This window comes from Equus quagga, unplaced genomic scaffold (assembly GCF_021613505.1).
Source record: "Equus quagga isolate Etosha38 unplaced genomic scaffold, UCLA_HA_Equagga_1.0 HiC_scaffold_10740_RagTag, whole genome shotgun sequence".
NCBI lineage: Eukaryota > Metazoa > Chordata > Mammalia > Perissodactyla > Equidae > Equus > Equus quagga.
This window is the reverse complement of record NW_025792086.1, coordinates 1917-16283: the sequence shown is the minus strand read 5'-3', so window position 1 is coordinate 16283 and position 14367 is coordinate 1917. Positions and strand designations below refer to the sequence as shown.

Genomic DNA, 14367 nt, shown 5'->3' with positions numbered 1-14367 from the left:
GCTTCAGGTGGTTAAGGGCAGAACCAGGACCAGGAACCTGCCCTCTGACTCCAGTGTGCAGGGGCTTCATTGACTGCAGGTTCCATGCCCTGCACGGTCCTGATTCCTATTACCGTGACCTCTGAGTGGTATGGTTTCCACAAGTGCTAATTGCATTCGACATTTGGGAAACACATTTCACATAATTAAAGTATATCATTCCTTTCCTAAAACCATGGCCTGATGTGACCTTTCCACAGTCTACACGGTTCCAGTGAAAAATAAGGCAACTGACCAGATAGTCCAAGCCTCGTAATTAATTAAAAATCAGATGTGATATTCTGAGCCTGAATCTGAGTAAATTTACATTGCTTTGCTTTACAAATGAGTGCCCTACATAGGTACGCCCCCTACTTCTCTGGCCCTCATGCTTGCTGCAGGGTCCTCTTCCTTACCCAGGAGCCAGGGTGCACAGGAGCCAACCAGGCCACCGTCAGTGGAGTTGAGGACAGAGTCAGGCAGCGGGATGCAGTGTCGCACCATTGCCCCATAGAGCCCGTACTCCGCCATCACGCTGCTGCCGCCCCAGCGCTTCTCCCGTTTGCGCCACTTGGCCCTCCGGTTTTGAAACCAGACCTGGTTTGAGGCAAGAGGGAAGCAGAGAGGCACACAGGAGAAGACAGGGTGAAGAAGGATGCTTAGAGGTGTCTGTAGCTCAGGGCTCTACAAAGGGCCGACCATCCACTCGGGGTGGCATCTATGACCCAGACCTTTCAGGAGCTGTGCCACCGTTCACTCAAAACTCACAGGGTGGGGTAATGCATGGCCACTTTCCACTGAGGTTGTCCACAGAGTCAGGAATGACAAAAATCAAATCTAAATATTCCTACATTGTGTAAAGAAGCCCATTTTCCACACTGATGGGAAACAGTTCACCTGGCAACGGGCCCTTCTAATCTCAGGTTATTGGATTGCATTATCTTCATTAAAGAGTAGCATCGAATATTGTTCAACTGTTAAAAAAGAGTGAGTTACTCTAGTGGCATATCTTCTGACCCGGACAAACGTCTAAGATGTGTTGTCAGTGAAGAGACTAAGGAGTAACATGTGATACTCCTTTTTGTAAAAACAAAGAACAAAATTCTACATGTGTGTGTGTATTTATGTATATATACATTTTGGGGGGCAGATAAATGTCTGACATGGAGATGGTATGTAGAAAGGTGACATCAGCATGTCTACTTTGGTTTCTTTAAGGGTTTGTAGTGGAAGGATAGTCATTTTTTTTCACTGATATATCTTTATATAGTTTCTAGTTGCAGCACCCATTATTGTGTAGTTTTTAAGAATGATTTAACAAAAGGAAAAAAGGCGTGAGAGTTACCGGGGATATCCTCTGGGAATAAACATAAAGGAAGGTTCTAGCAGTGCGGTGCTTGCATCTAAATGACCCTCGGTTTGCTGTGAAGGGGAATGTGTTGAGCTGTTCAGAGGTGGCTGTGGGCTGACTCACTGCACGTGAGGGTAAGATGTTCTCTGTGATGTCTTAGGAAAGGAGAAAGGGGACCCAAGACACCTGTATTCGGTCTTCAGGGAGCTCAGTTTTCACAGCAAGCATTTCCCGGGCATACACGTCAGGGTAGTGGGCCTCGCTGAATGCCTTCTCCAGCTCTTCCAGCTGGTGGGCAGTGAAAACAGTCCTGCGGGGAGGCCCGAAACACACGTGGGCACATGTCCACAGGAGGCCACAGGCTTCCTAGCCTAGAGGACCCCTGTGCCTGCCTCTCCCATTGTCCACACCCCAAAAGGCCACCTCCTAATAGCTGAGCATCCTACCTTTGGTTAGCCTCTGGAAAGTACAGAAGTTCAGTTCAAACAATACAGAGTTCTTTAGCTCTTTTTTTCCTCCTCAATGAATTCCATCAACTCATTCTAAGACCCATTTAAAGACACAAAATTGTGTCTATAAAGCGCTACAAAGATTGTCCTGCAGCCTCCCAGGAACTACAGAAATATGTTCTTAAATGGCTACTGTTCCCTTCCCACTGCCAACCAGTTGGCCGCTAGGCCTGCCGTAACGCAGAGCCACGCATTTTCAGATGCTGAGTCCCGAGGAAGGGGTCAGGGAAGACAGCCTGGCCCCATACCTGTGCCGCCGCCTCTTCCTCCTGCTTGGGGTGTGGGACGCCTTCAGTTCACTCCTGTCTTCAGACGGACTGTCCTCATCTGTTAGCAGAAGGAGAAAGAGAGGACTTTAAAGGTGAGCACACTTTTCCTTTTATTTTCTGGATTTTTCATTTGAGGATTGAAGCTATGGACCTGTCAGGAAATGTGAGTATTGACCCATACAAGCTAGCATTTGCAGCACTCACTATATTACAGGTATGGTGCTCAGCACTGTCCATGCATTACTGCAGTTATTCTTCATAAATTAAAAGAACTCCAAGGTAGCTGCTATTATTATATTTTTGCAGAGGAGAAAACCGAGGCACAGAGAGATTAAGTAACTTTCCCCAAATCACGTGGGTAGTAAATGATGAAGTTGGGATTCAAACCCCAGACTGTGTGAAGTCAAGGCTACTTGGCCGCTAATTGAATTTCCTAATCCCACTGGGCTCCCAAATTCATCTGCTACCTTCTGCTTCCAACGTCCTCCTCTTAACCAATATACCAGCATTTCTCAAAGGGAGGGTTGAGGTTTGTGACATCCGAACCTCTCTCAGAACTGCACTCCCTGCGCCTCTGTACCAATTCCGAATCTCTGGGCACGGAGTGCAGGGCCTCATTCTCGACAAGTGCACCCAGATGACTCATAGACGCACTTGGAAATGTTTAGGAGCCTTGCTCCACTATGCTTTGTCCTTCGATATTCATTATATCACAGGCCAGAAGGTTAGAAGACTAAACTCTTGTCAGATTCACTGTTAAAAAGTATATTTGCTTCAAAATACAAAAAAAAAAATTAATAAAGGCAAAAATAATAAGACACTATTAGTTTTTCTCCTACATCGGTTAGCTCACCAGAAAACTGTATGCTTGGATTATAATATTGTAATATCCGTGCTGTCCAGGCTGGTGCCATTAGACGCATAAGGTTATTGAGCAGGTGAAATGTGGCCCGTCCAAACTGAGCCCGACTGCAACTGGAGAATAGTCAGTGCACTTAGAAGACTTAGGACGTCCCCAAAAGTAAAATATTCATACTTTTTATATTGATTACATGTAAAATGATAATGTTTTATATGTATTGGATTAAATAAAATATAGTATTTAAATTAATTTCACCTGTTTATTTTTCCTTTTTAATATGGCTTTGAGAAATTTTCATTGCACTCACAACTGCGTGATATTTCTATTGGATAGTGTTGCTCTTGATCTCCCAGAAATGGCCTCACAGACTAGGATGTAGTTGCATTTTGCCTTTCATTTAATCAGTGCTCACAAAGGAAAGAACCCATCCTATGAAGGTGGGTCTGCATTTTTAGTGAGACAACTAATAGGGGGATCCATTTTATCTTCCACAAAGACTCGTGAAATAAAGTCCTCCAAAAGGATGAAAGTCCGCTTGCCTGATGCTCTGGCATGCACCCTCGTATTATTAGTGGAGGCCTCGCGGACTCTTTTTGCTTTGGCTGTCTGGATGCTAAGCTCTAGGTTCTACTACATAGTTTCTCTCAGTTCACGTTTTCTTGCGTAATTCTCCATTTTCTTCCCCACACCCAAAACTCTTGATTTCTCGGCCCTTGTCCTTTACAGAATTTCATTGCTTCCTTCTGTTTCCCCATAATCCACCTCGACTTCTTTGAGGAAATAGGGGGGCTCACGACAAAACACTGAGCATAATTACAGTGAAATTGGCGAGGTTGTTTCTCACGTGTGGGGAGGAGCGAGGGCGGCGCGAGGAGAAAAGCACGGTACCCGGACTCCCTTTTCAGCACCCCGGGAGACGGACAGTTCCAGGCCTCCCGACCTCCAAGGACCTGTCAATCATTCAATCACTTCAGAAAACGTCTGAGCGCCGGCCAATACAGGGTTCTGTGCTGCTGGCCAACAAGACCGGCCCAGGCCTCCGACCTACGCCGTTCCCAGAGGCCGAGAGTCGCGCGGGGCGCTGGCGGAAAGGCCCTCGGGTAACTGCTGCTGGGTCGCCGAGATCCCCAGGTAGGTCCGGGGCCGGGTGACGCTGTTATCCGCAAGGCTGCGGCGACCAGATCCCGGAGGAGAGGGAGGGATGGGCAGAGGCAAGGGGCAGGGGATGCTGCTGCGAGAACACGCCTCCCCCGACGGGGCCAGGCTCCAGGGTCCCGGCTGCCTTTAGATCTGGGATGCTGGGGGTGGGGGCGACGGCGTGTTACCCCTGCACGGCCCAAGGCCCAGGGAACAGGGGCAGGGGCGGGATGGGCTGGCCTGGCCTGATTACCGGACGTCGAGACGCTCTCGCTGCGCTTCTGGCGGCCCAGCGCGGGAGGCGGGCGGCTCGGGGCTTGCGGGGCAGCAGGCTCCGGCCCCTCGGGCGGCAGGAACGGCACATCGGCTAGGAGCAGGCAGGGCGCCCGAGCGGCCACGGGCGGCCGCGCGCTGAAGCCGCAGAGGAGGCCGAGCCCCAGCGGGAGGGCCCCACGCGCCAGGCAGGGGCCGCCGAGCCCTGGACCCGGGCAGGGCGCGGCCGCCGGGCCCTCGCAGCCCGATCCCGGCCCGGGGCCGGCAGGCGACGGCAGGTCAGCCTCCAGGCCCAGCAGGTCAGTGATGGCGAAGCCTCGGGGGCGCGGACCGGTGGGGGAGCCACCAGGCACCAGCGCCCTGCTCCTGGAGCGCCCGTCGGAAAGCGCGTCCCGGCCCGTCATGGCTTCTTAGTCGGCTAGGCTTGACCCTCCCTAGGTCACCTTTGCAGAGGGAGCTCAGCTCAGAGGGCGCTTTATACGACTGGACCTCCCGTCGGGCCCGGAAGGCCAGGAGGGCTCCAATCAGCCGGGCGCGGACGCGTCGTTGCTCCGGACCCCGCGAGATGGGGACGCCACCACTTCCCCTCCCTTCGGTTGCCGCCCTCCCAGCTGCAGTCTCCTCCTTCTCCCCTCTCCTCTCCAGCTGTCCCCCCGCCCACCCCCACCCCGGTTTTCGGTGGGAGCCAAGCAGGGAGGAGACAGCGACCCCGCTATCTGCCGGTCAGCTAAAAGCCGCAGGTTCCAGATTCCCTTCCAGATTCTCTGGGTGGCAGCCCGGCTCGCAGCTGCCCTTAAGCCTCCCTCCCACCCTCCAGCCGCGCATTAAGATCTAGGGCCCCACTCCCAGCCACACTCCCACTGCTACCACCAGTATGACCCCCGCCAGACCTCCAACTCCACCTGCGGAGCCACGAGGGCCTTCCCCGAAAATCCCCGTTTATTTAATCCGTGCCCACTCCTCCTCCAGCCAAGTCCATCCCCCAGGGCTCTAACGGCGGGTCTGTAGGGGGTCGCAAAATCCACACCAGCCGGGGGAAGAACAAGGAGAGAGAGAGACGGGAGGAGAGTGATGGGAAAGGGCTCCCGATTTAGCAAACTAAATTACAGGAGGTCCAGTGAACTTTGAATTTCAGATAAACATACAATTTTAGTATGATATGTATCACTATTTTATCTGGCAACCCTAAAGGGGAGGAGGGCAGTAAATTGGAAATCAAGGGCCTGTCTGCTGGGACCCACCTCTCTTCACGGAGGCCAACAAATTATTGTCCGATTTAACGATTATTTAAAGAGAGCCTGATTTTCACGTGAAAAGCCCATATTAACGTTGGCGCCCAAGCACGGGGGTGAGCCGCCCTGGGCTCGCATGCGGCAAATTTGGGCCCGCCCAACCCGAATCGCCCGGAGCCCTGAGCCCACCCTTCTCAAACACAGAGCCCCCGAAGCAGAATCTCTTCGGTCGCAGCTCCTGACGGCCCAGCAGTTTGAGGTCACCCCGCGGGAGGCGGCCGCTCGCCCAGGCCAGCCGCGCCGCCAGCGGCGCGCACGCCCGGCCGGAGCCCGACTCAGCAAGCGGGTCTCCGGCTCGCGGCGCCTTGGAGCTGGCCCTCTGCTACCCATGCAGATTAAACGAGGGGCTTCCGATAAAGATAATTGCAAGGCTAGGTCTTAACTTTCCATTATTAGAGGAAGACTCAAATCTCCCCTCGCAAGCTGTTCTCGGGATTAGAAAAACAATAACTCTCCTTTGGGATGATTGCTCTGTGAATTGCTCCGGGTCGGGGGCGGCTTTAGACGCTGGCGTCGTTTTTGGCTCCGCCAGGAATTTCTCCCCAAATTTCTCTCTGAGTTCAGGGGAAGGCGTGGGGAGCACAGGACCCGCCTACGTGCTCCGGCTCTTTGCCGGGCGGAGTAGTCGTTTGTAGATGAGAATTGGGGCTGCAGCTAAGGAGGAAACCTAACGATCCACACATTTACCGACCGAATCCAGGGCAGGCAGGACAATTGGCCCTAAGGTGGCCCAACCCGGGTCATTCGCAAGCGGAGGGTCTCAGAGGCGGTTCACCGGCTTTCGCGGCCGAGCGCAGACGGCGCCCCCACACCTGGGCAGGGTCTTGGAGTCTCCGTCCCCTAGCCTGTGCCAGCGGAGGCAGCATGTCACCGAGAGGACAGCCCGCAAATAGATGGCCAGGGACCCTGAGGTACCAAAAGGCCAGGCGAGAGGAGCCCCACTTGGGCCACCCCACACGGTGAACGCCGCGCAGAGCCAAGAACACACAGCTTTCCAAACCCTTCGGAAGGATCTTACAAAACCCATTTTGCAGATGAAAGAAACTGAAGCTTATTAACCCGCTCACACCGGACAGGGAGAGAGAAACCAGGAAAGCGAAGCAGAGACCGGAGAGAAGGAGCCCGGGTTGGAGCTCTAAGGGGACTCTGCAATTCCTGTTTAGAGGAGTTCCTAACACCTCCTCCCGCCCCATCTTCAGGAAGGGGCTGGCAAGACCAGGGCGCGGGGAGAGCTGAACCCTGGGGCCTCTTCCAGCGGCGGGAGCGCAGGCACTTTCACTGCCCCTCCCCAGTGAGAAGCGCCTCTCCTCCACCATCCCACCCCCGCCGCGCCAGTCCATGCCCCCACCCCCACCCCCCGCTGCTGCGGGGGTCGAGCGTCCACTCCAGCGCCGGACTTTGCGGGATCAGCTCACATCCTCGGCTCAGACGGATGGGACGCATCGGCGCGGGCAGGACGAAGCGCTTCTCTTAGCGTTGGCCCAGGTGGGGGAAGGGCTTCCAGCCGCTCAGGAGATTTGAGAAGGAGCGAGGAAGCGGGCCCCGGAGCCACCCACTGCTCGCGCGTCACCTGCGCCCGGCAGATGCCTGGACCATGCAGTGGGCGCCCACGTTTGGGCAAGTCCTCCACGCCCGGGCAGGGGGGAGGCAGGCTCTTCCCAGCCCTCCCCCCCCCGCCCCCCACAGACAAGTCTGCACCAGAGCCAGCCCTCGAGAGCGGCCCCGCCCCAAGTCACCACCCGGACCCGTTTGGAACCCTAAATCCGTTAAGGGGTCCGGATCTGCCTTCATCAGCCAGGATTATCCGGGGTTTAACTAATCAGTGAGGCTTTCTCCGCTCATTATTTTCCAGGGAAGGTTTCCAGGCCCTCTCTGTCGCCAACCACGCATATGCGCTCCACTCGCCCCAGCCCCTCGCGCCTCCCAGCTCTTCGCTGAGCCAGACTGAGACTGGACTGGGTGTGAGCGGCTCAGCAGAGACCCGCCTTGGGCTTTTCGGAGCCTCCTCTAGCCAGACTGGCCCTAGAAATTACAGATACAATAGCAGTGGGATGCACACGCGTGAATAGAATGTATCGCCGTTTCTGCACAAAGGAGTCCTGTGGCTCCATTCCTCTTCTGATTTTCCTCCCTCCTCTCTGCTCCTTCTCGGCTGCTTTTGTGGCCATTTAAAGGTGGCTGTAGCTGATGCTATTTTGCCCTGTCCACGTCTCCTACTCTGACCGTGCCACTGCTGGGCTTGCCTGGCCTCCAGTGTCCACACCTGCACATCTTCGCCTTGGAACTTTCTCTGGTCTCCAGAGTTCACATTGCCCACTAGCAAGGGTTGCTAAGGATAAACACGTCCGAGAAGCCCTGGACAAGAGACTGGGAGGAGCTGGAGTATAAATACCCCAGCCCAGGTCTGGAGTGGACTAACATGGGCATGCATTCCTGTCTTCCTCTCAGAGGCCCCCAGCAGAGTTGTGCATCAATTAGTTGCTGATTATCACATCCCATACTGCTTTCTTCCTAAGTGCTGTGGGCAGCCTGCCCAGACCCCGTTTCCTGGGTTCTTGCCGACCACCTCAATGTAGGCTGCTAACAGCTCACCTTTTCCCCTAACCTGCAGAATTACCCTCTGCTAACAGAAGCCCCTAACCCAGGCCACACCACCCACACACATGGTTCCTCTGCTGGTACATGAGGCATGAGAGGGGGCTGCTCCCTTGCCTCGACAGCTACGCTCTGCAGAGCCATTTCTGCTCCAAACCCCTCTCTGTTCATGGATGAGGCCAAGGCTCAACTGGCCTTACGGGCAGATCCTTGCGCACCTCCTCCCCTCCTCTCTGGCCTCTTTCACCCCTGAGCCCTCTCTACCCCAATAAAGCTCATGCATCCAGGCCCTGTCTCTGCTGTTTCTAGGGACCTGTTCCCATCTTGCTTCCCCACACCCGTACTGGTGTCGCCCAAAATCATCTCCCAGATAAACAACTGATCCTGGAGTGCTAGACTCAGAGTCTTCTGAGGAAACCCAGACTGACACATGGTGTTTTCCGGGCTCCCTTGAAGCACCCTTCTCTCTCCCTCACATGGAATCCCATGGTGCAATCACCATTTGCCTGCCAAGAACTCCCAAACCTGGATCCAGCCTGGGATGTGCTTCTGAAGCCCAGGCCCATAGCTCCTATGGCCTCCTGGACATCTGTCCCAGAGTTTCCCAGAAGCATGGAAACGCAGCCACCAGTGCCGAAAGCATCCTCTTCCCCCTCAGGTCTGCATCTCCCCAAGTCTTCTTTACCTCCACTCCCAGAGGCCCAAACAGAATCCCACGTGTTATCCTTGACTCCTCAGTCCCCCCCCAGGTCTACCTCCAGTTACTGAAAATAATGAGTAAAACAACAGCTGACACCTCTGGGAGTCTTCCTGTGGACAGCTACCTTTGTAACACCTTATCAAAATGCCCACGATTCTTCCTGACCACAACAGTAGGGTAGATACAGTTAGTGTCCATATCTTTCAGGCGAGGAAGCAAAGACCGAGGGAAGTCAAATAGTCACATAAAGTGCCGACTGCCAGCCCCACTGCCAAGTGGCAGAGCCAGGATTCGAACCCAAACACTGTGGGGCTAAAGCCTGACTCTGGGCCACCAGCTACCCCAAGTCCCTCCTCAAATCCTCGCACAGCCACTGTCCCCTCTCCCTGCCCATCGCCATACTGGGACCAGGCCAAGCTCTCACTTGCTGGAGTAGAACTTATGTTTCAGTCTGGGCTACTCAGTATCCAAACCTCAGTTTTGGGGTGTCCTACAGAGATGGTCCCTACAAAAACAAGGGAGCAGATGCTTTCTCTTCCCACTCCCTGGCAATTCAGTTGTCCCCTATGGCCACCACCCAGGGAGCGAGGGGGAGGTAGAGATTTTTGTACAGTAGCAGTGGTGAGTGTCCAGTGGCTGCTCTGCATACCCTGGCACCCTCCCCACTGTTCCCTGGCAGGATCCGGCCTCGTTCACAGATGCCTGGCCCACCATGGCCCTGCTCTTTTTCTCCAGCCTTGCATCAGTTGGAAAAAAAAAAAAAAAACGATGCCATTCAGTAAACTCCTTTGCTGCATAAATTGGCTGGATGTCGTTTCTGTGGTTTGCACCCAAGAACTCTGTCCTAGGCACTGGCTTCCACTGCTGATGTCTCCCCACCTTCTCCGTGCCCCTCCCCAAACCCCCACCAAACCATCTTTATTCCACACCACAGTAATCCCTGTAAAGCACAGCTCTGTTGCTCCTAACTTCAAATTCCCAGCAGCACCCCACTGCCACAGGCAGTGCACACTCCTGTCTCCTTCCTTCTGCGCACCGGGCTCTCAATGACTAGGTCGGCTATCAGGAGTCAGTGACCCAGTTTCTTATAAAACTCACCCAAACTGCGGGAGTTGCTGGGATCAGGACCTACCGATCTGTTCGTCACCCTACGAGAGCACCAGCCTCTGAGCTCCCTTCCCTGGCTGAACGTTCTGGTTAGAATTATGTTGCAAAAAATTAGCCCAAAATGTACCTGCTTCAAATAAACCATTTATTTTGGTCACTGTTTTGTGGACCAGAAATTTGCGGAGAGTTCCACTGGACTGTTCTGGCTTGGAGCCCCTTGTGTGGTTGCCATCTGTCTTTGGTCCTGTGAGGGCTGAGCTGGGCTGGATGTCCAAGGTGGCTGGCTCCCATGCCCACAACTGATGGGCCTCATGCCTCTCCAGCAAGGCCAACTCGGAGCAGTTGGGAGCGTCCTAAGAGAACCATGCGGAAGCTGTGTGGCCTTTGCTGACCCAGCTTCAGAAGTCACAGGGCATCGCTTCCATCACACTCACTTGGCAGGACCACCTTATGACTTTTTAGGGTCCTCGGAATTCTTGCCTTCATGGGCCCCTTCCTCCAAAGAAATATTAAGATTACGTTTTATGACTATGTTATTTAAATGTAATCCAGTCTGGATTCATTATTATCAAATTCTTCTTTCCTTTGATTTTAAAAGAAATTAAAACATGTTCATGAGCCCTAAAAGTATGGGCCCTGGGCACCATGCCTGCTGTGCCAAATCGACAAGTGGGCCCTGCTGTGGTCTAAGCAGCCACAGCACACCTGGTTTCAGGGACAGACCACAGGAGACACCTCTCTACGGCAAGAGCACGTGTTTGAAGACCACCACACTGCACTTGAAGGCCAGGTGCTGGACTGCAGTCACTGGCCGCGGAGGCCCAGTCCAGATCCTCTCACCCAGCTGGAAACTCTCTTCCGAACTCCTGCAGGACTTGATGCTCCTTATGCCATCTTGTCCTGCCCTCCAGTTCTTCTGAATCTGTTGTCATCCTTCACTTGGCTTCAGGTACCCAGGACCAAGTCTTACTAATTATCACATCCCCCAGAAAAATGCTCTTTACCTTCCAAGACAGTGCATTTCAGCTGGCTTCTGGACTGGTCTCCTCACTCGAGACCAGTGGCTCTCAGAGTGTGGGCCCTGGAGCAGCAGCAGCAGAAGCAGCACCTGGGAACATGGTAGAAATACAAACTGTGGACACCAGCCAAACCCACTGACTCAGAGCCTCTGGGGGTGGGACCAGCAATCTATGTGATTACAAGCCCTGCAGGGTACTATCCTGACCACTCAGGTTTGACAACCAGGGTCTTCTAGCAATGCTTCATGAACCACATGTCCTCGTTTGTTTAATGAATGTGGTGGGAGACAACCCCCCGTTACTCTCAGCTGCTCTGAGGAACCATGAGGAGTGCTCAAGGTCAGTGCGAGGAGAATGGTTAGCAGCCAGATGTGACGTTAGGGAACCGATAAATCAGGGCACCAAAATCAGAAGGGAGAACATTTTATTTTAAAATGTTACATATCAAAAAATATATTAGTAATAAAACTAATTGGCCCCAATAGTGGAGCACCTGCTCTTTGCTGGGCGCTGTGCTGTGTTTCACACATATCAATTCACTTAACACTTGTGACAACCATAATGAGGGAGGTCCTATCATCATCTCCATTTTGTGGATGAGAAAAGCAAGGCACAGAGCTGTGACTAGTCTGGCAGGAAGTGGGGAGGTCAGGATCCAAGCCCTGACTGTCAGGCCTGAAGTAGTAAAGTCATGATGGGGAAAATGACAATGTCAAGGGGTTCCTTACACTTGTCTAGGGTTTAGTATTGCTTTTGTTTTTCCTTTTTGTTCCAAGTGCTTAGGGCTTGTAAAGGTCTTAATTGTGCACTGCTCCAATTGCTGCCAAGCAATGGTGTTGTGGGCTGGAGGCAGCTTTCTGTGAGAGGCGCTCAAGCACCTCTGGTTGGTCTCTTCTCTTTAGGTCCTGAGATAATAGGGAAATCCCAGGTAGGAATCCAGGTAACATTTTGGCCCCAAGGAATGTATTTCTTCTCCCCCTTCTGCAAGCTTATACCTGTCTCTCTCCTCTCTCCTCTTTTTTCCCTCCCCTCTTCCTCCTCAGCTCCTCTCGCTTCAGCCCATCAAAAGGGCTCATGGCCACCCTGCCATTTGTAAGTCAAAGATCAGGACCAAATTAAACTCGAGAGGGCACAGCATCCAGCACCTGTGCTGGGATCCCTGGGGCAGAGAGGAGAAACCAGAGAGAGTCTACGTGGTCTCCTCAGGTGGCGGGGCAGACACTGGCAGGCGGATCAGGTGCGCTGCTGGGGCATGGAGTCGGGTGAGGGTCAATGATGCAGGCCATGTCAGCCAAAAGATCACGGGAGCGATCACTAAGGGCAAGCAGGAGCTCTTGGTGAGTTTCGTTTCCAGCAATAAGCATTAGGTCATCTACTGGCAATTGAAAAACTATCTGATGTCAAATGATAATGTGCTTTTAAACAATTGCTAGCAGAAGTGAAGACATGTATGATCACAGTCCTGGCTCACACGTCACCACTGAGGCTCTGGGCAAAGGCAAGAATGAGTCTCCCAGGGAGGTATGACTGCAGGTTTCTGCTTGCTCACTGGGGACCCCTCCCAGACACAGACACCCCCCATTTGAAGGAGATCCTTGCTTCTCCTACTGAATCCAGCTCCCTGATGGTTCCCTCCAAGGCACCTCCCACCATTGTAACTGTTCATTTGCCTGCTGGTTTACTGCATTTTAGCTGTTCCCCTTACCAGATGCTGGCACTGTCTGTGGGCTGCCCACCAGCCCATCCAGGGCACCTGCAGCATCTGTAGACAGTTCCCAAACACATGCATGGCTTCCTACCTCGGCAACTGCAACTCTCTGATCACGTTCTCAGGCCCCAGGAGTAAACTGGCCAGGCCTGATATCGTGGGGAGGGACTGCCCCCAGTAGCACCCCGTGAAGGACGATTACCCCAGCATCCTTGCTAATCAGGGCAACAAGGCTGAGGTGGGCTCTGCACAGTCACTCCAAGGGCCACATCAGGATGGAGCCCCAGAAAACCCCACTCATGATCACAGTCTTCATTGTCTCCTGCCCCCTTCCCTACTGGGGCTGCCTAGTTTCACCTTCCGGATGAACTATTTCACCCTAATCCCTGTCTCAAGGTCAGCTTTGGGAAGACCAAAACCTACACAGTCAGTAAGCTTCACAAGAGCAGGGCTGGGCCAGCCTGGCAGCTCTGTGTGCCTGACGCCCAGCACATGGTTGGCACAGAGTGCGGCTCAGCCAAGATTTACGGAGTGAACGAATCCACAGGTGGACAGACAGGAACTGTGTGCCTGTTGGCAGAACCTGAGTTGCTCTTCATTCACTCAATACTCCTTCTCAAGAGTCCCCTTCCCCAATCCTGTGCCTGCACTCAAAGCCTGGCCCAAGGAAGATGGGCTGTAAGCACGGCTCCTCTATGGTAATCTTAGCACTAGAGGGAGCAGAAAGGAGCCCCACGTCAGAGCTGTCACAGCCCAGCCTCAGACTGGCCCTCCCACCCCACCCCGGGACAGGCTGTGTGCTTTATTCCTGCCTAGTGCCTCTTTTACAAAGCTGTTTTATTCACTGCTTCCAACAAAGGTTTGGAAATGGGTCGCACTAAGCATCCACCCTGCAACCGTGTTTTCGTTCGGGTTGGGTTTTTGCTCATGAAGCCTAAGGGAAATGACAGCTGAGGCCCGGGCAGGTGTGTGCACTTGCATTGACCCAGGCTCTGGGCAGGATGGGGCTGGAACAAGCCATCGGTGCACGGCCCAGACTATCCGCTCCATGAGCCCGAGCAAAGGCCTGCAGCATGCGTGTCTGATTGAGGAACCTCACTCATTCTAACTCACTCCCCCAAACACACTAATTAATGAGACAGCCTCAAACCAACTAGACAAATCCTCATTACAGAGGAGGAAGCGGAAAAGGAGAAGGTATGACAGTGAAAATCCACTGGCTGCCATATGCGTTGAATCAGCCTTCCCTCAGCACAACAAAGATGCCTCTATTGAAAGGGCAGCTCCCTAGAGAGAGAGGAAATGGCAAACACTGAGACATTTTATCACTAAAGCCACAGTTATAAGCAAGTCTTTCATCTGCCAAAGGGAAAAGGTCTTCGGAGGTGGTTTATATCCTTGGTCCTCTCTGCTTAGAGGGACTTTCGTTGCATACTCCTCACATTGCTGGGCGCTCACTGATTCCTGGCCTGAAATCTCCTGCATTTCCTTTGTTCAGAGAAATTATCAGATTTTATCCTTTTTAAT

General features: G+C 53.3%; 1 protein-coding gene across 1 annotated transcript; it reads right to left on the bottom strand.

The window, feature by feature from the left end:
- Positions 1-318: 318 nt before the first annotated feature.
- Positions 319-4823, bottom strand: LOC124231879 (visual system homeobox 1-like). Its single transcript, XM_046648894.1, has 4 exons — positions 4400-4823; positions 2127-2205; positions 1556-1679; positions 319-615 (listed from the first exon to the last, which is right to left on the bottom strand). The coding sequence occupies exons 1-4, from the start codon at positions 4821-4823 to the stop codon at positions 373-375; spliced, it is 870 nt and encodes a 289-aa protein (XP_046504850.1). The 3' UTR covers positions 319-372.
- Positions 4824-14367: the final 9544 nt, after the last annotated feature.